This window comes from Alligator sinensis, unplaced genomic scaffold (genome assembly GCF_000455745.1).
Source record: "Alligator sinensis unplaced genomic scaffold, ASM45574v1 scaffold512_2, whole genome shotgun sequence".
Classification (NCBI taxonomy): domain Eukaryota; kingdom Metazoa; phylum Chordata; order Crocodylia; family Alligatoridae; genus Alligator; species Alligator sinensis.
Genome location: NW_005842182.1, coordinates 1,416,944 through 1,439,063, shown reverse-complemented (window position 1 = coordinate 1,439,063; position 22,120 = coordinate 1,416,944). Strand labels below are relative to the sequence as shown.

General features: G+C 41.2%; 1 protein-coding gene across 3 annotated transcripts in view; it reads right to left on the bottom strand.

Moving 5' to 3' along the window:
* Window positions 1-22,120, bottom strand: part of SH3RF1 (SH3 domain containing ring finger 1) — a 158,219-nt gene that overhangs the window by 49,585 nt on the left and 86,514 nt on the right. For all 3 annotated transcript variants that reach the window (XM_006026211.3, XM_025207115.1, XM_025207116.1), the window contains exons 3-4: window positions 3,068-3,343; window positions 1,522-1,617 (exon numbers count right to left, since the gene is read on the bottom strand). In XM_006026211.3, coding sequence (XP_006026273.1) covers window positions 1,522-1,617; window positions 3,068-3,343 — 372 coding nt within the window. The remainder of the gene's footprint in view (window positions 1-1,521; window positions 1,618-3,067; window positions 3,344-22,120) is intronic.

The window sequence follows — 22,120 nt, the reverse complement described above, 5'->3', positions numbered from 1 at the left end:
TAGTATAGCTGTGGTAGCAAAAAATTTCAGGTTTTTTGCTACATATCCTGAGCTATGGATTTGAGCCTCACTCCTTACTTGTGCCAAAGGGCTGCCCCCTTCACTAACCTAGCTGTAAATGGATACCTAGTCATTTAAGATAACCAGACTTAACTAGACACTTAACAAATTATCAAAGGACACCAAGTTGGGTACAGCTGCAGGAGCTCTGGAGGATAAGGTTAGGATCCAGAATGACCTGGACAGACTGGGAAAATGGTCCACAATCATGCAGATGAAATTTAACGACAAGTAAAAAATCCTGCATTTGGGGCAGAAAAACTATGGACAAATACAGACTGAGGAATGACTGGCATACAATGGAGTACAAGCTGAATATGAGCTAACAGTGTGCTCTTGTTGCAAAAAAGACCAACAGCATCCCAGGCTGTATTAAGGGAAGTGATTCTTCCCTTCATATCAAGGGAAGTGATTCTTCTGCTCTATTTAGCAATAGTGAGGCCTCACCTGAAGTACTCTCTTCCATTTTGGGCCCCGCACTTCAAGAAGGATGTGGACAGATTGGAAAGAGGCCAGAACAGAGCAACAAAAATTATAAGAGGCCTGAGAGACATGATTTATGAGGAAAGACTGGGAAAAAACAAGGGTTATTTCATCTGGGGAAGAGAAGACTGAGGGTGGATTTGATAACAGTTTTCATATACCTGAAGGGTGATTACAGAGAGCAAGGGGACAGACTTTTATTTGTGGCAGCAGGGAACAGGACTAGGAGCAACGGCCTCAAACTATAGAAGACGATGTTTAGGATGGAGAGGAGGAGGACATTTTTGACTCAGGGTGGTGAAGCACTGGAACAGGCTACCTAGAAAAGTTGTGGAATCTATCTCTGGAAATTTTCAAGAGTGTGTCAGAAAGATACTTGGCAGAGATGGTTTAGTTGCACTGATCCTGCCTTAAGCAGGGGGCTGGACTAGATAACTTCCTGAAGTCCTTCCCAACCCTAATTTCCTATGATCTTATGTCCTAACCATGCTAGCCCTATGGGCTAGTAGGCTCAGGTGTACCTTAACCTTGTCTTCCTTAGTCTGAAATGCCTAATTTACCCTCCCTCAGGTTGTTCTCATTTACTTTATTGTAGTGAAGCATTAGGAAGTGAGAGCTTATTGTTTAGCTGGAAGTGTTTAAGGAGATGGACCAGGTACTTCCTAGTATAAACATAAAAATGATGTTCCCATCTTAAAGAACATATAATCTAACACTACATGCAGTATAATGAACTTAGGTAATAAGACAGTATGGAGAGAAAGGGTAAGGAAAGAACACTGATTTTTAAAGCCATGAGATTACTCAATTCATGCACCTGTGTGTCATAACAATGTAAACGAAAACTGTTTATGTTTTAGGTATACCTTAATGTTTTTGTGCACATTTTAACATTATTTTCACCATTTAGGATTTTAGAAAGACACTAAATAAACTGAAATAATTACTCCTAAAGCATTATAGCTATGCTTTACTCACCTCAACATATGAAATAGGGAATATTCCTATCTTGTCAGCCAGCATTCCTTCAGCCCAGTTTTCATCAACTCGGCGAATCACAGTCAGAACATCATCCTGTACAAACATGAAATGATTATGTCTCTTAACTCTAATTAAGTTCCTCATTTAATTTCTCTCTACAACACAAGGGAGTAGATGGAAAAGAATTCTATAGCAGGCACTTCACAATGTGAACCTGTAGCTTTTGGAATTAAATAGTTCACCATGATTAGAAAAAAAACTATTGGGGAGTCCTGCAAACAGCCCAAGAAGTGGCATTTGGGCTTCTGAGTAACAGACTGCCTGCTGTGCCAAGTCTATTGCATTCCTTCAGTCCCCTTTTGTGTCCCCAGTTAGACAGAACTGAATTGCAAACTCTTTTTATCTGTCTGATGACTTGTTTTACTCTATTCCTAGCAGTTACTTTTCTATTTAGGCAAGAACACTAGAAAAATTTGAAAGCATAATTGACATCAGTTCCATTAACATACCCACTGAGTTTTAAGCCTGGTTGCAAGAACTTTATATTAGGAACATATTACTTGCTCTTTATATTTATTGATTGCCCCAGAAACATCATTCATTTATATTTCATTGCATGAGTAAAAATGTTAGGAAACATTTATGTGCATTAATGTAAAACAAAAGATTAAGAAAATTCTAGACTGCATACACAACTTAAAAATCAAAGCTGCATATGTAAGCGAATACAGATCACCCTTGTGAGCGTTAATATTTTGTTCAGTAAAAGCCATTATCTGTTCACATGTAGCTGCACTGATTTGCTCAGGGAGAGTTGAATACTTAGGGTCTCCTGCTTTTATAATTTCAGTCACCCTTTCTACATTTAATAGCTGAGGGCAATAAAGAAATCTGATTATTTCACGTTAGATCTTGTAGATTTGTGTAATCTTGCAAAGTTAACATATCTTATAAATGTGAAGAGAACAAAAGAAAACAGCTCCAAGCTATGGTTAAAAGTGTCATTAAGAATGCTCTTCATAATCCTAATATTTCTATTAAAGCTTCATATAATTTCATGCCTTGTGAGACAGAAAAGGAATGAAATAGAAGTGAAAAAAAAGAACTTACTATTTTGCAAAAAGCAATTTTACTCATGTGTGTGACAGGGCTCAAAGTCAGTACTAAAAATAATCTGCAAAAAATGAAAACTTGGCAATTAAAAGTAAATAAAAAAAGGTTTCCTTCAGAGAGAATATGATTTTTATTTACATTTCAATCTCTCTCTCAAATTCAGCGTGCTTATTACAATAATTAAGAAAACTACACTCTCAAATGCAACGGTGAAATCTCTGGATGGGAAACAGGTCTAGTTGAGATGGACAGAACTGAGTGAATATTGAAGAAATGCTACATGAACTCCCATGTTTTGGCCTGTTGTGGGCATATCAGAATTACAGAAGAATATATAGATAGGACTTTTAGAAAAGTCTTACATTCTAAGTCACTAAACAATAATTCATACAATTTTTTTCTTAAAAAAATCATTTCTAAATGTTTTTACCTTTGAAAATGGTAAACAGTCTTTGTCTGCTTCCTTGTCTTTCACTTCAAAATCATAAAGTGCTTTGCACTGAGGCGGAGGTTGAGGTAAAGGTTTAATAATCTGAACAAAGTTGGTAGGAAAAAAGCCATGGACACCATTGACTTCTCCATGATACCAATTTTCATCCACTTGCCGACGCAAAATGATGATGTCACCTTTACTGAATTTAAGATCTCCAGGTTCTTTTCCTTCATAGTTATATAATGCTTTGGCACATGGTAATTGAGGTACACCCTAAAAAACAAAAATATCAGAATGAGTTTTGCATTGTGCTTTCATAACATTTGAAATGGGCTTTGATGTCTAGGGATGAAAAGCATTAAATGCAAAATAATATTATATATATTAAATTTAATCCCAAGGTTTATACCAGTGAGTATAACAGAATTTTAATACACAAAATTAAGCAGAAAATGTTTATAGGCTTTAGAATAATGCAGTAAAAAATCCTCATCACATACTTTAACAAAAAGGGTAAGACAGAAATTATTTTTCTTTCTTGCAAGGATTCAACAGAGAGGCAGCTTACAGTGAATCAGTACTTAAAGGTAGAAATAATACTAAGCTTTCAAGGACTATAACTACTTAATTTGGCCAGAATAAAAAAAAAATCAAGTACTTTTCTTTTGTAGTCAAGTAATGTGGATCTATCCAGCACTTAACAGAACGCTTAACATTATATTCTATACCCTGCAGCTGGATCATCTTCTTCTTTTGGATGAATTCACATAGCAATTATGACTTCAATATGGATTCATTTTCCCTTTCACAACACATGCAGTGTTCACTCTATGTAACATGAAGAACTTCAATAAGTATGTTTTTGTAACATGACACTTTTTTTTCTAAGCAAAATACAAATCTATGATACTTGAATAGATTAAATCACAAATTCACTGGCATGCACAATATAATAAAAGATTATATTTCTGAGTATGTATTAACCCAATCACACCAAGCTATAGCTGGAAAACTTGCATGGCTGAAAACTTTATCTGACAACTCTACTGCTTTCCCAATTATGAGCTTCCCCATCCAAGCAAGTCCAAAATCTTTCTATATTTGTCCACTATCAGACTTCTGTCAACTCATCCTGTTCTCTCCTAAGACAATATGGAACTTCAGATGAGACCTACATTTAAACCACAGTGGTAGGTGCAACTGTTTTTCATTTACATGTTAAAAAAAAGGAGTCCTGAGGCACGTTGGGACTAGGATTCAAGCACACACTGGCACATTCCAAGCAACAACTAACAAAGTTGTTCTTAATATCTGCTCAAGAAGCATGCCAAAGCAAATTTTCTTGAAGCAACACAGTCAACCAATATAGCATCTATTTGAAACTATTCATAATGGAAAGATGATCTCACAAGATCCCTTCCAGCCCTAATGTCTTTGAAATCTATGAAGCAAAGGCAAAATAAAAATCAAATCAATTATACAAAACACCACATTATTGAACAACTACTAGGCACATAAAAAGTTTCCCATTGTGTTACTAAGGAACTTTAGAAAGAAGATAAGTAAAATGCATTACAAAATCCTCAAGATAGCTTCTGCTTGTTGACTCTCTGAACCTGTTCTGCACCATGCATACGTGAGCTTGAGAAATGAATCCATATATTCTGCTTTTGATCTCAGTCTTTCCATTTCTTAAACTATTTTTAAGTTAGGTGACAATTCTGTCACATTTCTTGGATTTGTAATGTAAGGTTACCTCACCGTGGGAGAAGTCTCTCTTGCTACATTGCACAGAGAGCAAATATTTTCATTTAAATAAACTACGTGCAGGGTGTTCCACAACAGATTTTTAGACTTGTGATAATTAAGAGCTCATGTTATTGCCACTTGACTTCAAGTGACTCATCCACATGCTAAGCCATCATTTCTTGAAGGCTTGTGTACACTTTGAAAATTCACATCTGCATAAGCACATTAAGTTATACCAGAACAAACCTTAAATAGAGATACACTGATCCATATAATGTGGGGCTCACTCGCACACTAATTAATCCTACCAGATACCAATAAAACACACTGTAATAAACTGCATTTTATATCAGTGCAGCATATCCCCATTAGGCACTTGCATGATGCAAATTTCTCTATGGAAAGAGCCTGAAATTGGTATAGTTTAATCCATATGCTCATACATTCCATAAGGAATTTTCAACAACATCATAGTACAACTAGAAAAAATCATGTCTAAAATATACCCTATATATTACAAATATCCAGTAAAATACACTCCTTGCCCTGAAGACAAGACAAAAGATGAGAAAAATAAAATTTTATTTCCATATTACAAAGATGAAGAGGAGATCAGAGAAAGTTAGTCTTGTCCCTAAATCTGAGGTCACAGAAAAAGCCTGTGGCTCAAAGAGAACTGAGCCTAGGCACAGACAAGGGCCTTACCCACAATACAATGCAATCTATGGATTTGTTCTGCATCTTCAGTTTTGCATGAATGCAATGCATACGTGAACATTTGACATGTCACTAACATCCTTTGTGGTCTTCTGGGCTAAGTACAGACATTCAAAAAGCTCAAGGCTGAATCAATTCCATCTTCACAGGTTAGTCTAATCTGCATAAATTGAACCAATAAGCAAAGGAATAGACATTCACTTTTGATTCCAGAAATGTGTCACATTCAGCCATAAGTCAAGGGGTGCCTCTCTGTTGCAAGGGGGGAACTTGCGAGGGGAGGTGCAAAGCATCCTGGGATGCTGTGGAACTGTGAGTTAACTTGAATCTGGAGGGGATCTGGGACAGAACTTCAATAAACCGATTTAACCTAAATCAGCTAAATTTGACACTATATCCATCCTGGGTTATCTTAAAATAGCTTTGGCCATTTTGAAAGCAATGCATGTGCACTGAACTTGTGTTGTGTTACATATCTGAACCGGTTTCTGATTACTTATACTGGTTTATGTGTAATTTCTGCCCCTAGCCTTGAAGTGCACTGTCACTAGCTTCAAAATAATGAACCCAAAGTGAAAAAAATGACTGTTTTACACCTACAAAAAGACTTAAGTCCTGAATGAGGAAGGGTCTTAAAATGTCAACAGGATCAGGTAACTGACCCTTGATGTAATCTTTTTATGTAATCTTTTTTATGGTATATCTAGCTTTTGCAAACTATATCTAACTAAATACTTAAGGCAACTTGCAGATGCTGGGAGGGGTGTGGTATGTGTGTGTTAAGAGATGCTTGCAGAGCACAGCGTGTGGGATGCGGAGGATTCCTGGAATGCCTCCCTAACACCAGCAGGATAATGTCTCCCTGACACTTGTAAGATAGCAAGAAGTTCAGAAAAAGGTCTCATTATAATGCTAAAAATCACACCCCTGGGCAGGGCAAAAGTATGTTAATGAAACATATATGTATGTAAATGAATTACATGGCTAAAACATAGGTATAGAGACATGCTCAGTAGAGAACGTCTTATGTCAGTGGCTTGTAACCAATCACTGAGCGATACACTTGCAAACATATGTATAAAAGGTACCCAAAGGTAGAAACCGGTGGTGCTTGCTTTGCAAACGATTGCCAAGCACCCCTCTCTGCGCAGCCTGGAAACAATAAAGATTAAGTTGGATCCTCCACCCCTGTGTGTTCATTGGCAATAGCGCACCGGGCACGAACTCACACTGTCCGTTGGGGACAACACCTTTGTTTTTTGTCACATGCACTGGCAGAGATAGCATACAACTATCAAAACCAGAAGAAACTAATTCACTTTGGGGCTGGAAGTGTTATATCCTCTTTTTAAATAGCCAAGTTTTAACTGAATTCATTTTAACATCTTGAAAATACATTTGGTTTTTTTCTCACTCAGTAAGGAAAGCAGGAGTGTAGAAAAAAAACACATGTGCAATACTCTTTGGCAAGTACTCAGGTAGGTGGCCTCTTGCTTTTACAGACACTATGCCTTGCATGTGGCAGAATGAGGAACAGAAACAGCAGATACCCAATCTGTTGGTTACACTACAAAACAAAAGCTTTCACATTTTGTATATATTGTCCCTCAGATGCCCCTCAACCCCAGTTGCAGAAAAGGAAAAGATTACAAGTAAGATGGCAGCTGGGAGCCCTTTGATCTGCAGGCACGATGGGACTGATATCAGAGGCCATGTAGAGGCATTATATTTCTAATGAGATAATTGCTGTTCTTACGGTAGAAGTGAGGAGCATACAAGCATTCATGCAATTTCTCCTGCAGGAAACATGCCACCTGCAGGAGATCTTCAACCTAGAATATCCCCCCTGCAAGGGAGCTTCTCTCTCAATAATTAATGCCTATACGCTGCTCTACTCCCCTCCTGGTCTGAGGTATGCTGCTCCAATCCTGTCTTAAGCCAGTCTGTGAGGGGAGTGGAGCAGCTACTAAAGCTCCCTATCTCTTCCCCAGATGAGTAGTGTCAGAAACCAAGACCAAAAGCGGAGGAGAGGAGCAACATCCTGGGGGTCCCTGGTCTGATGAAGGCATGGGTAGTCTTTCCCTGCCACACCATTGCCCCTGAGGACTAGGAGAAATGGAGCAGGCACTGCTCCCCAGGTCCTCCACAAACTGGGATCATCCTGGTCCAGGGAAGGTGAAGAGATCAGGGAAGAGAGGGCGGCCGCAGACTGAACACCTGTCTTACTCCCTCTTCCAAAAAGATTTCTAGTGGCAGGTATTTTCAGAAATGTCCACTGCTAGAAATGACTGTGTGTTCATACCCAGAGTCTGCACAAGCCCATCCACACAATGCACTTGAGAAGACACCAAAAGATGGAGGGACTGCTGCAGCCAATGTAGGCACAGGAGTGCCTACATGTTCCTTCTCCTGATTGGTGGCAGAAGCCTAAATCCACTCCGCAGGGGAAATCCATCTTTCTCAGCAGAAAGAAGGGTTCTACTGGAGCTTTGCATGTGAACTGACAAAACTTTGTAAAGATTAGGCCTATGACAAGTGCAAAAGTTGCATGTACTGAACAAAGGTGTGGGTGGTGTCAGAGGCAAAAAGAGAATAGATCTAGGAGGTCCTGGGAATCATACTCAGCAGAGTGGCAGCTGTCTGAATCAATCCCAGGTTTCCCTGGAGAGATGGAAACAGAAATTCTCTTAAATAAAGAGGGATGGAAAGGATCAGTAGTAGCATTTGTAAGAAGGAAGAAAACAACCAGCCTGGCTGCAGAAAGAGCAGAAGTACTGCCAAGTGAGCTCTACCCAGATGCACAGAATTCTCCTTCACAAAAAGAAGAAATCCTATTTTCTGAGCTGTTTCCCATCCAAGGAAGGATGGTGCCAGATTCTGCATCAGGAGAGACCTTCAGCCTGATGCTGATGAACAAGAACTAATACCCCAGAGGCAAGAAGAAAAGAGCGGGACTTTGAGGAGCTGAGACCACCAAACGACCATAATCTCCCTGGGTTAAACAGATCAGATATCAGGGAATGACCCCAACACAGTAGTTAGGGTAAAAACAATATTCAATATCTATTCTATTTGCATGAACTCGAGCATCCTCCCTGTTAAAAACGCTGTCTATACCCTTTACTGAAGAGTGCTTCTAAAATTTGTTACAGTACAGGTACAATAACAATTTTTTCTTTCTTTAAACAACAGCAGTTGTGCTGAAACCATGTCACAATGACTGCAATAGACTCATTAATTTAACATCATCAAGTTGACCGAGCCATATATTGGAACTACTAACTGTGTAACATATTGTGCATCACAGACTAATGCAAGCTGACCCACAACCCAACATCCAAGCATCTGGCTATATTTTTGTATGACGTCACTTTTTAGCGAAACTCTAAAAGACTGAGAGACCAGTCTGTATGTCAAGTTTTTCAAAAGGTTATTTCCCACATTAAACAAAAGATTCCAGTCTATAATTTTAAAAAGAACAATGTTCAATGAACCAAGCACTTGTTCTCACTCAGAGAGCCAATGATTAAGGATAAATGGTTAAACGACTCGGAAGAGTAATAAAGCAAATGCCTTTTCCTTCTGTAACATCTAAAGGATAAAGTCAGAACAATTGGTTTTGATTGCACAGCACTATTCTTTTGGGTGTAATATGTCAAGAGCCCACCAGGACACTACCTCCACATTCCTCCCATCTGAATGATCTGAGAGTCATGTCTCGGTTGGGGCCTTTTTGGCTTTGCCTTTAACAGGCTTTCCCAACTTCTGCCTCCCACCCTTAAACTCTCAGAGGCTGTTCATCGGGCTAAAGGACCCTGAAGATCTGCTGAGCCAGAGTTTACATTTCACTCTGAGTCTTTCACTTGGCTAAACATGAAAGGAAGGCTTAAGGAAAAAAAGAAAAAAAAAAAAAAAAAAAAAAGAAAAAAAAAAGAAAAAAGAAAAAGCTCTGTGCTGTCTACCCATCAGTCTGCAGCTGCCATTTACCCCTGCCAGCTTTATGAGAAGCCACCAAAACAAACAAACAAAAAACTTCCCTGGCAAATGATTTAAAATATTTTTAAAAGATACTGTAACCAACACAGATTTTTTATTTCCTCATATTTTTAAGCAACATCATTGGGATGTCTAATCATGCAGCTTATTTTACTAACTATTGTAACTGCTTTTAACCAAGAGTGTAAGAGTTCTTAAATAAAAGGTTAAAGAAAAGGCGAGAGGGGGAATCTATAGCAACACAAAAAAACACATAGAAACGTTACAATATAAAAAGCAACCACCTGCATGAGTGTGTATGTGCTAGAGCAGTGGTCTTCGACCTGTGGTCTGCAGGGGTCCCCTAGGGGTCTGCAGACTATGTCTGAGGGTTCTGTGAAAGACTACTATGATCAATCAACAGTATGTGAAAACCTACACTTAAAATTCAAAGGGGTCTGCACCTATATTTGAAATTCCCAAAGGGGTCTGCACCTTTGAAATTTTGTAGGGGTCCACAAATGAAAAAAGGTTGAAAACCACTGTGCTAGAGATATTAGCTTAGAATAGCAAAATCGATCTAGCAGAGACTTCCTCTCCAAGCCCAAACATTTTGACTACAAAGACCTACAGGGTTCACTTATCACATTTCACTTTTGGTCCAAGTTTTGGATTTATGTTATTGCTACCTTTATCTCTATATACCCTTTTAAAACCAACAACATGTAACACGATGCATCTTTAGACCCTTCAGGGAAGGTCTTCCATAGAAACCTTTGCCAGGAGCAGCATCAGTTAAACATTTCATTCTTATATGGACTAAAGCCCTAGCATATCTGTAGTTATATTAGCAAAACAACTGGGTTTTCAAGCCAGGACACTTTATATCACTTGGGAAAGCAGCATAAACTACATCAGAAAAAGTTGGTGTAAAAACAATGCTGTTACAAGCATAACAGAACCTCTGTCCCCTTTATGGTCACTCAAAGTGTCCTGCCTTTATTTTTCCTGAGGAGGAATTCTAATATTCTCCCACCCTTAGATTAGCACCTGGGCAACAGCGCCATAGGTATCAGAGGAGTAACAAGCAACTTTTGTGCCCTGAGAGGCAGCAGTGGTTAGGCTGGCAGCAGCAGCCTCCATTGTTCTTGCACTCTCTCTTATCAGCACCTGGGTGCCCTGCTCACCCACCCGCTATGCTACTGGTGTGTCAACTATGTTTACCTAGCAGATTTGACTGATTTTGGAAACCTGTGGCATTTCCCTTCAGTACTGTATGATCAGTGGTATATATATCGACCAGATAGTCTTCATAAAACCACAGCACTGTTTATATTCACAGGAGGGAGAGGCAGTTAATCGCTAGTCTGAAGGCTGTGTACCAATGTTCAAATAATCTGGGAAAATTCTCCCCAGTTTGTTTTTCTGGTAGAAAATCTTACTTGGAGACCCCTGAACAGACATTTAAATACTGGGCTCCAGAAGAGCAGAGATCTTATAGTGATGACATTAAGCAGCAAGGGGGCCCCTGTGCACACATCTCACCATGATCTGCAGGCTCCCCAGTCTGCCTGGAGACAGACAGCAGTAATGAACAGGCCAGCCCTGATTGGCTGACCCAGAATGCTCAAAGTTAGTCTGTGTCTCTCTGCAGCACAATTGTGAAGGGGGCATGTTCTGCTTCCTGCTTGACTAGAGTAATAGAGTCCTGCCCAAGTGACACAGCGGGAGGGATGGGGAAGCAAAGCACCCTGGGATGCTACAGGACTGTGCTGTAGCATCTCTCAAAAGGAATTGTGTACAGACATATGCTCTTCTTGGCGAAACTCTCCTGGGAGCAATTTAATCCTGGTTGCTCTCAGGTTATATGTTTATTCTCTGGAGCAGCCATTTCTGCTCTGGGAGTAAAATCCTGAGCAGCATCTCTCCCAGGTGAAACAGAGGGCGTATCTACACATGCAATTAATTTGCAGCAATAAACTCTGGTGCTTACTGTGCTAGAGTTTATTGCTCCCAGGAGCAACATTTGAACATACACCTGGGACTGCAGCATGCCGAGCTGGGTCAGAGCAGCCCTGGCTGGCAGGGGTCCTGGGAAGAGAGGGGGGTGGTCAGCCTGCTCTGATCTGGCTCAATGTGCTGTGGAGGGGCTGGCTGGGGCATGAGGGTGCTCCACTGTTGCGCTAGCTGGCAAGCAGCTTGTGCCCCAGCCAGGTGTATCAGCATCTACATGTGCGCTGGTGCAGAGTAAAAAACTCTGCAGTAGAATTGTACTTGTATTTACAAGTACTACCCTGCTGTGGAGTTTATTAGTTTTCTCCAGCCTAATAGCCCTGAATGTGTAGATGCTGAGAAATGTACTGTGGAGCTAATTATTTGTACTCCACAGTAAACATTTCATGTAGACACACCCAGAATGTCTGTTTGCGGCCAAAGTCAGAGCAGGATGGCACCTTAAGAGACTAACTTCTTCAGAAACCTTATTCTAAGTAACTTATTCACAGCGGACACGTCTACAAGAGACTAACTGTGCAGTAGCCTAATACAACTGCCCAGTAACGTACTGGGCAAAAACAGCGCTAATACAATACTGCACAGTAGTATTAGGCTACTGTGCAGTATGTCACTAAAAACCTGAATGCCGGTGCTACTGCACAGTAGCATGTGTTACCACGTATTGATTTAGTACTTGGTTAACCAAGTATTAAACTGAATGCACAGTAACTATGATGCATGAACATGTAGGTGGGCCCACTAGGAATAAGGTACTTAGATGAAAAAGGATTTTAAAACAAACTACATATGCATCTAAACCCTCTGTCGATAAGACTGGGCAGGGCTAACTTCTTCAGACTCCCCACAGGCATTTACATCAGTCTGGTTCTCGCAAGCATCTTCCCCACCCTCTCAAGAGAAAATCCCTTTTAAAACTATACATTTTGGTCCCCTTGATCTGTGATTTTCATGAACCTTTACCAATAATGGCACTGTCTCTAAAAATCCTCAATTACAACAATCCTCAAAATCAAAACCACCCCACTTCCACAGCTACTTCCATGCCACCAGCTTTCATTCTAAGCACACAAGATTTACTATCGCCAAGCTATACATTAATAGTATTTTTTTTAAGTTCTACAACCAAGCTCTATGTTACAACCATATTTGCTCTGATCCCCATTGATCAGGATGCACACCTGAGGGATATGAAGCAGAGATTCCTACACTTATAATGCAATCCCATAACCACAAATATTCATACAACAGACTTAGACCCCTCTCCAACCTGCTACAAAACCAAGCCCTGATGAGGACAACAAATTCTCTCTTCTTGTAACCTGTTCACTCCCCCTTTCAGCATGAACTCTCTGCCACTGTGTGACACAGTCCTATTAAAGGAACATGAGTCTAGACCATGTAAAACTAGAAGACCCCCTTTAAAAAGAGGCCACCGAGCACACAGCAAAAGAGTTCTTGGGACAAATAAAAAAGAAAACAAGAATGGGAGTGAGGGTTACAGGTTAATAACAAGGAATTCAGAAGGGGACACTGAGCAGAGCACACTGGCCAGGGTCCACTGCTCCCTAAATGATTAAAGGGAGCCTCTGGATGTCAACCAGTGAAACACTGCTTAGAGGCATGAACGGACTAGTAAGAGGGAAGACAGCCCCAGCCAGATCCTCCTTCCTGGTCTTGTAGATGGCCAGTTTGGCCAGAGCCAGGAGGAGGTGGGCTAGGAGTTCCCGGGGCTTGGTGGGATCATGGGTGGGGAGTGCACAAAAGAAAAGGCACAGGGAGAAGAGAGTGCAGAGAGAACCTCAGCAAGAGATTCTGGAGGAGGCGAAAAAAGGGATGCAACCTGGCATAGTCAAGGTATGGGCCAATGGGCCAGGTTCTCTATCTCTTGGCAAAAAGTGCAGGTGTTGGGGTGTCTGCTATGTAAAACAGGATATGGAAAAGATGGACCTATGTTCTGACCCAGTAAATTGCTGCTCTTATGTTCTTAATCTATACCTTGGACACATAAATGACCTCCAACCTGTCCAGGAAAATCACAACTACCTCAAGAAAGCCATGGGGGACAAGCTTGTCCTGACTAACAGACAACCTTCCAACCTCAAACAACATTACAAAAATACTTTTGCTATTTGGAGAACCCATGCTGGTATAAGATCTACAAAAGGAGAGCTTGCAATTATAACTATACTGACCCACTTTTTATAGAGTATAGCTGGCCTTAGAAATTCTTTCCTATGCAGCCTTTGTCTTTGCCAGGTAAATCTGAAAGTTAATTTATAGCTCCTCCTACAAAATGTGTGAAAGACAACATTGCTTCTTTCAAGCATCCTTACCTCTCCTCCATCTCTTTATTCAGTTCCCTTTTTGACTAATATTTTCCATTTCCCTCCACACACTGTAACCTTGAACTGACCCTTGACTGAACTTTTTCCTCTCTTTTCTCCTAGATATGCAATTCTGCCTAGCAATACACCAGTGCCTCTGATGACTGTATAATGTAAGGTCCCCTTCTCTTGTGATTCTATTTCCCTTTTTTATGACCACCTGAAGTCTTAACAATTCAGCATGTGCCGCATGTTTTTCACATGTACTAAATGTGACCGTGTCACCCTCAACTTCAAAAAATTGCACCAACTTCCCATTTCATATTCCAGTTCCAAATTTTCTTTTTTATATTTCAGTCCCCATAAAATTAATCTAACTTAACTCTCGCTTTCCTCTCCTATACAGTTTGTGGCCTTGACTCATTTTCCTTTCTGCCCTTTTCCAGGTTCTCAGCAGAATCTTCTATTTTGTAGCTCTACCTATCTGGAACAGATAACTTGTATTTATGTATCATATCAGCTCCATCACCTCATTTTAAATCTCCATTTTAAATCCATTTGATCACCCTAATTTAATTTTCTATCCCCATCACTACTCTTTCTATTACTGTATTTAATTCTCAAGTATTTTAAGATATAGTTTCTGAGAAAATATCATAAAAGCAATTTTTTTTGTTGAAGTTGTCTGTATTAGTATATGTGAATAGTCTGTCCTTCCTGAAAGTTTCTCATTACTCTAACCAATAAATTCACTGCCATCAGTTCTATGTACTGTATTCAAACCATCTTACAGAGCATTTGCATTTTAAGTCTCTCAATACCTTCTTTTGAGTTCCAGATGCAAATGTTCCCAATAAGCCACCAAAAAGGAAGTTTAAAGTTGGCTTTCTACATTAATATTGCTTATCTTTTAAACAGTTCAAAGAGAGGCAGTTTTGTTCAAAGGCAGACCAGCTTAACTGGGGCATTATTTATTATCTCTAACAAGAACCATTTTCTTGTCTGGGCCAATTTTCTGTATTTAGCTATATTATGAGAACTTTCTGATGGGCTCTTCAGAATCATTAGATGCCTAGAGGTAGGTAGAAGGCTAAAGTTCTGTTTAATATATTAAAAGGAAGATAAATATATTTAAAGCTAGATCCTCACCTGGTATAACTTGGAATAGGTCCATTAACTTAAATGAAGTGACATAGGCTCTTGACTGCAGAGGAATACCCCCTCCCCACTAATTTTGGGGGCCTTTGATGGACCTTTAAGTTTACAAGGGTGTGGAACAAATAAACGTAATCAAAGTTAATATCGTTTTAAATGGTAAATGATGAGCATTCCTTGTCCTAAGCATAGTAAGTCATAACATTTAAGTGCAAACAAAATTTGACAAAAAGTGGAAAAAAAGTTTTGTGAATTCCTCCCTTCCCCACATATTGTCTAATCAGCTCTAGTTAAAGGTATAAGAGTCTGTACATGCACATATTTCTTTAGGGCATTGCGTGGTTTACAGTCACTGTTTTTAAGAGAAGGGTTCTTTTAACAAGCAAAGTAGTTATTGAACAGAAAGTGGAGACGCCTTGACATAAGATGCAAATTACTGCAGAATCTGGCAAGAGGTTGCTCAAAACCCTAAACCAAGGGGAGCCCAACCTATGGTACAAGTACTATGAGAAGCTTCTGTTTGGCACATGGCAGATTAGGGAGGTCAGTGGCAGGGACCAGAAGCAGAGTAGCAAGTCAAGAAAGGAAAGGGATAAAAGTGGCACTCAGAGCGTATGCAAGGCTAATTTGTGTCAGGCCTGCCAAAAAGGTTGACCCCCCACAGCCCTAGACTAATTTTATCCAAACACAAACTTGTATTGTGATCAAAATGATATCTAGTCTAGATAACATGTTGACTAGATTTTCAGAGAATTGGAACAATTGCGACTCCAAACAGTGCAAATGTTACATAGACCCTACATCTGAAGTTCAGCCTATGTATTTCTAATGATTTAATTCAGAAACAGCCTCAGTCTGAATTAAAATCGAAGTTCAGCCTATGTGTTTCTAATGATTTAATTCAGAAACAGCCTCAGTCTGAATTAAAACTAACTCTGCTGAGCTTCTCTTCTACCAGCTAACCTCTTATTTGTCAAAGAAACTGGTACATTTCTATATGCATGCATCAACTACTGCTCCCGATAACCAGGGATCCTGATTTTCCCTGATAAAAGATCACAAATTCTCTGATAAAACCCACAAAATCTGTGATTAAAATAAAAGGTCCCTCCCTCCCCCTGCACAGCCCCCTGGGCCTGTTTGTGCCTCTCACTCCCCCCACCCACAGTCCCCCTGCAGCCCTGCTGGTGCCCCTCACTCCACCCCATGCCGCTGCTGGTGCCCCTCGCCCCCCACCCACATTCCCCTGCCCTGCTGGAGGGGGCCCCCAGCTTTCTGGGCCAGGGCCCTGGGTTCACAGCCCCCTGCCCCTGGTAGGAGGCGGTGGCTGCTGCAGCAGAGCAAAGCCTGGCTCCCCACCCTGCTGCCTGTCTGCCTGCTGTGGGCTCAGGAGTGAGGCTCCCCACTGCTACGCACACTCCTAGGGGGTCAGAGGGTACCCGTGCCCCCCAGCTCTGTGCACAGGGCAGGGGCTCCCCATTCTGCTGCCTTCCCCCAGGCCTCCACAGCCCAGCAGGTGCGACCTAGCACCGCAGGGCCACATAGGGAAGTTGCTTGCTGCTGTGAGCTCTACACTGCTCTGGTGATGCATCCCCTGTGCACACAGCAGGGGCAGCAGCATGGGTTTGTGCCCCTCACTGCAGCCACATGGGCAGGGGATGCGTCACCAGGGCCACAGAGGCAAGTAGCTTCTCCACACAGCACCTCTGTTCCCCGTGGGACCAGGTCACACCTGCTAGGCTGCAAAGGCCCCAGGGAAGGGAAGCAGGGTAGGAAGCCCACACCTGGCCCTGCCCTGGGCACAGATCTGGGGGGCCATGGGTTCCCCCAACTCTACCCTGGGAGTGTTCACAGCAGCAGGGAGCTGGCTTCACCCCTCCCCATCTCCCAGACGAGCCACCCATGGCCCCATCCTGCTCCCCACCGAAGCCCTGCAGCTGCACAAAGCAGCCCCGGGCCCCAAGCCCCATATACCGCCCGGTTGGGCAGCAGCCCTAGCCTCAGTTCCTGCCAAGCCCCTTCCTGCCCTCCCTATGGGGGCTCAATCTCCCCTGGCCCCCCAGACCTACTGCGGGAGCTGCTCTCCAGGTTGCCTAGAGGCCATGTGCATACACATGCACATCCGCACCCCACTTGACTGCCCTCCTCCCATTCCCTCCCACCCCCTTGCAGGCTGGAACTCTGCCAGCCTGCAGAGAGCTCTTTGCAAAACTGCAAAATCCATGGGTTTCTCCGCTAAAATGAGAAATCCAATTTTCCCTCTGGTAAAGGGAAGTCCGCATTTTTCTCCGTTTTCCCGTGGGAACCGGAAAACCCAGATCCCTGCTGATAACCTATATCACACACACCACTTTAGAGGTCGAACTTGATTGCCTGGCTCCAATCACAATATAGGAGAGGGTTACAAAAAATAAACACCATCTGACAGAGGTCGATATTCACTGATTTCTGTGACCACCTGCTTCTATGGATTTGATTACCATACACCGTGTGGCCAGTTAACTTAGTTGTCAATAGCAGCACCAAAGGAACATCACTGTGTGTGCTCAGAGACTCCCTAGATATTGTAAACACCAAGTTGGACTCCTTTTCCCTGCTAGTGAAAGGAAGTGACTTCACAGTCAAGAAACATTTCAAAAGGCGGGATTATCAGCAGCTTGAGGTTCTGAGATAAATTTTCCTCGTCTTTCTAAACAAGTTGAAAGTTATCAGTTTGCAAAAGCCCTATACTGTCCTCTTTGTCCCTGTCACCTTCATATGCATGGAAAACCTTATTGGAGCTTCACCCTTCCTGATCTCACGATACTAATGTTAGCTTTCCAAATAAAAGCATGAAAAAGCTGTACTACAAATTAGGTTTTGAATTCAAAGTTAGCCAGTAAGAACATGTGGGAACAAAAATACATTTCAGAATTTGCTACATGAAAATCCAAACAATACGTGTCATAGAAAATTGGAGTAGCACCTTTTTACAGAATTACTTTCTACAAAATAACTGAATTTTTGATCACTTGAAAACAAAGAGATGAATTTACTTTGAGAGACCATAACAGCTGGCTATCCTGCCAATGAGCCACAATCATCTACTACTACATCCTTGTGAGATATAGAAAGCTTTTGCTAAAATCAGCTGGAAAAACACTCCAAATATGAAGTAAAAAGAGGGAAAAATATAGAGAGGAAACTACAGTAGCATCACGTGTCCCACAATATTTTATCTCATTATCCCTGCCGCAACCTGGGAAAATTGTATCTGCCTGCCCAATCTGACAGAGACCACCACTTGACTGAAAAATCAAAGTTTTACATACTGTATATCTTCAAAGGCACAAAAGTGAGGTGGGTGCTCTAGTCTCCTTGATTATGAATGGGAAAGCCAAAGGGAACTAGACTCCAAACTCTTTTTGGTGCCTTTGAAAAATTTCATGAGACATTGCTCATTATAGCAACCTTTTGCTTTGATAATCTTTTATACTGTATATCTTGTGAAGCTCATAAGAATATAAAACCAACCCCAGAGGGTATGTTGGGTGGAGCTAAGATCTTTTTACACACAAATTCTTTTCAGCAGGAAAATATATTTGCATTAAAACTCAGAACAGTGATTTTCAACCTGTGGTCCGCAAATCCCTGGGGGTCTGCAGACTATGGCTAAGGAGTCCATGAAAGATGACTATGATCCATCGAAAGTACGTGAATACCCACACTTACAATTCAAAGGGGTCTGCACCTCCATTCAAAATTTTTTAGAGGCCCACAAATGAAAAAAGGTTGAAAACCACTGTCATAGAGGTGATGGAAGAAGGAAGGGACCTGGATGTATTGGATAATCACAGGAATATCCTGCTAAATTCTGCAATGCAATTTTCAAGTGTGTTACCAAAGGTATTTTTAGTACAGACAGGGAAGTATTTGTATTATTGTGCAAGTCATTAGTTAGACTCCATTTAGAATACTGCATACCAAGGTTCATAAAAGGTATCAAGGTTAATATTTCAAACTGGAACAGGTGTAGAGACTAACTACTAGGATGGATGAGGGGAATATAGAGCCTATTCTATGAAAGGAGATCAGGTTTAGCAAAAAGCCAAACAAACCAGGCTTAGAGATGATATGATTATTCCTTATAAATATGTTCAGAAGGTAAATATCAGGGAAGGAAAAGGGCTATTTAAATGAAAATGCAATGTTGCTACAAGATCAAATGGATACAAACTAGTCACAAAAAATACACTGGAAATAAACATTTTTCTCAATTATCAGAACTGAAGTTTCAGAATGTTCTTTAAAGCAGTGGTAACAAGAAAGGTGAATGGCTTCAAGAGAGAGCTTGATAAGTTTATGAAAGTGAGAGGAAGATAGGAGAGAGGTATTTCTGGAGCAGTAAGCAAAATGTGGGATGAGGCTTTCTGGTATTCCCATGAGGGTTGTTAAGAGGGAATCTGATTACCATGTGAGTTGGTTATGTATGCAGAAAGTGTCTGAAAATCCCATGCACCGCAACTCTTGAGCTAGGGACAGAATTTACACATAAATTGGTTACAGTGATCAAAAACTGGTTTAAACCTGTAACAGAACAGAAGTTCAGTGCACATAAACCAGTTTCAAAATGCCTGAAATTGGTTAAAGATAAACCTGGTTGAATGTAGTATCAGACTTAATGTAGTATCATATTTGGGTCAAACTGGTTTATGAAACTTCTGTCCCAGATTCCTTCCTGGTTTAATTTAAATCAGAGTCCCAAAGCATCCTAGCATGTTTAGCAGCCTTGAGCTGGGATGTGCTGTCTGCTCCAGCAGAAAAGGGTTGGCCTCACCCCTCTGCTCCCTAGCTGGAGCAGGGGGGGGGGGGGGAAGGGGGAAATGGAGGCCTGGACTGTCCCCCCAAGCAAACCCCATCCTCCCCCAAGTACAGAGCTGTCCTGCCCTGCTAAACTTATTGAAACTCACTGCTCGCTGTGACTGTAGACTACAAATCCCAGAAGCACCTGGAAGCAAGAAGAGGAAGCAGTAAGCTACCCCGCAGAGTCCTGCTGCTGTGATTCTGGACTGCAGATCTGAGAGACCTCAGGAGCAGCAGGAAGAGAAAGCAAAGATACAGCCCATGCTGGCTATATGCTAGAGATCCATGCTCTAGCACCCCCTGGCATCTGACTTGAGTCACTGCAGGCATGTGGCTGCATTTCCTGAATCAAAAGTAAATGTCTTTCCAGTTGTTTCTCAGTTTAATCTCTGCAGTTTAAACTAACCTGCAAAGGCTGAATCGATTCAGCCTCAGGCTTTTTGACTGTCTGTACTTAGCCATGATATGCAGAGGCCAGGAAAAAGTATATTTCTTAGCCCTTCTTTTGAGTCACTGAACTGGCTGTAGTTAGACATAGGAGACTAGCTCGAGTGTACTAAAGCTCCTGACAGTACTAAAATATATCTCAGGATGCCTGCCTGGTGGCTCTTCCTCATGCACCCAGGCTTAAACTGCCTGTCCCACATGAAATCAGATGGAATATATTCTGCATGGCTGACTCCTATTTCATGTAACAGCTGGTGAAAATAGCTGCAAAAATATGTGGTGGCTTGATGAACATACAGGAAAGCAATGAATATGGTATGCACCCTGCGATCTGGAGAAAGTGATTCCATGTTCCAGAAGAGGCGATATGATTAATATGAAATTATCAACAGAGTACATAGCAAGGTGCCACACAGGAACAGTGGTAAGAATAAGTATTAACATATAGACAACATACAACCTCCATCAGCTTTCTTCATCTGGCTATTAGATCCGTACAGCATGGACTATTAATGTTTGGAAACAAAACAATTCCTTTAATAAACCATTATTAAAACTACCTCTCTGGAACCTGAGTTTTAAACAGAGAATAGAAACTACTATTTTCTTTATTTGTTTAAATTTAAATTATTTATTATAAGTGTTCTTAATACAACCTGCACTCTCAGTGAGGTCACAATACAGAGACACAGAACATTTGACTTACTAATTAAGCACTGATTTGGGCTTCATGTTAAACAAACAAAAGCAGGTCCTGCTCCTGCTTCAAGGAGCTGTCATTCTAAAAACAGAAAAAAAAGAACAGATGGGCTTATCATAGAATAATGCAAAAGATGTAAGCAGTGCAGCAGCATGACTTTCTGAAGCCTATTCTTCTTTGGAAGATTAGTACCAATCAACTTCATGAAAAAATGAATTTTGTAAGGAATGATTTGAAACAAAGGGTGTTCAGCTGATATGCAAAAGGAGAGAGAGAGGTCCCAGGTGTAGGTTTTCTATGTATGGAAAAAAGTACAAAGATAAGAGGCAGAAGTGTGGGTGGAATGGAAGAAGAAACAAAGGACCAGGAAGGCAGCGAGACACATCGTAGCCAAGGACACACTCCCACTGAGCTGTGAAGGTGAAGATGTAAAGTCTGAGCACGACACAGAAAGTGTGAGGAAGCCAGCAAAGGACTGTGAAGAGTTGTGACTTGGTAAAAGGGGAGTGAAAATGCTTTGTTAATCTCCTTAGATTGCTAGTGAGGGTGGGGCAAGAAGGGCAGAGGAGATGCCTGCAAAAGAGGAAGTTGCAGTATTTCTTTAAAGGACAGGCACAACATTTTACCTAGAGAACTTGAAAATGATAGGATTTATTTTTCCATTAACTTTGAATTATTTTATTGCCCCAAAAGGCAACTGAAATCAAACTGCAACAACTGAAATCAAAAGAATATTGACAACTTAAAATAAAACTGTGCTTCTGTCTGGATTTGATAGACAAAATTTTGTGTTATCATAAGTAATTCCTGACATTTCTGTAACATAAGGGGGGGATGTCTATTTGCTCTTCCTCTTTTGTGCAGTCACTATTTTATTAATGAGCTCATTCTGTTTCACACACTAGCATCAAACCAGCATTTGCATGCACTCAGCTTGGACCCAGTCACATGAAAACTCTGCCAGGCTCTTTCAGAAGGAGTTTCCTAGCAACACAGCAGGAAAGCTTCTGCTGATTCAAGCTGGAGACCAGGAACGCCTCCCTTTCTTGGAACGCTTGCAGGAGCCTAGAAGTAACATGATCTGGGTGGTGATAGCTGGAGGATGTGTGTGTGGTTGGGGGGGGG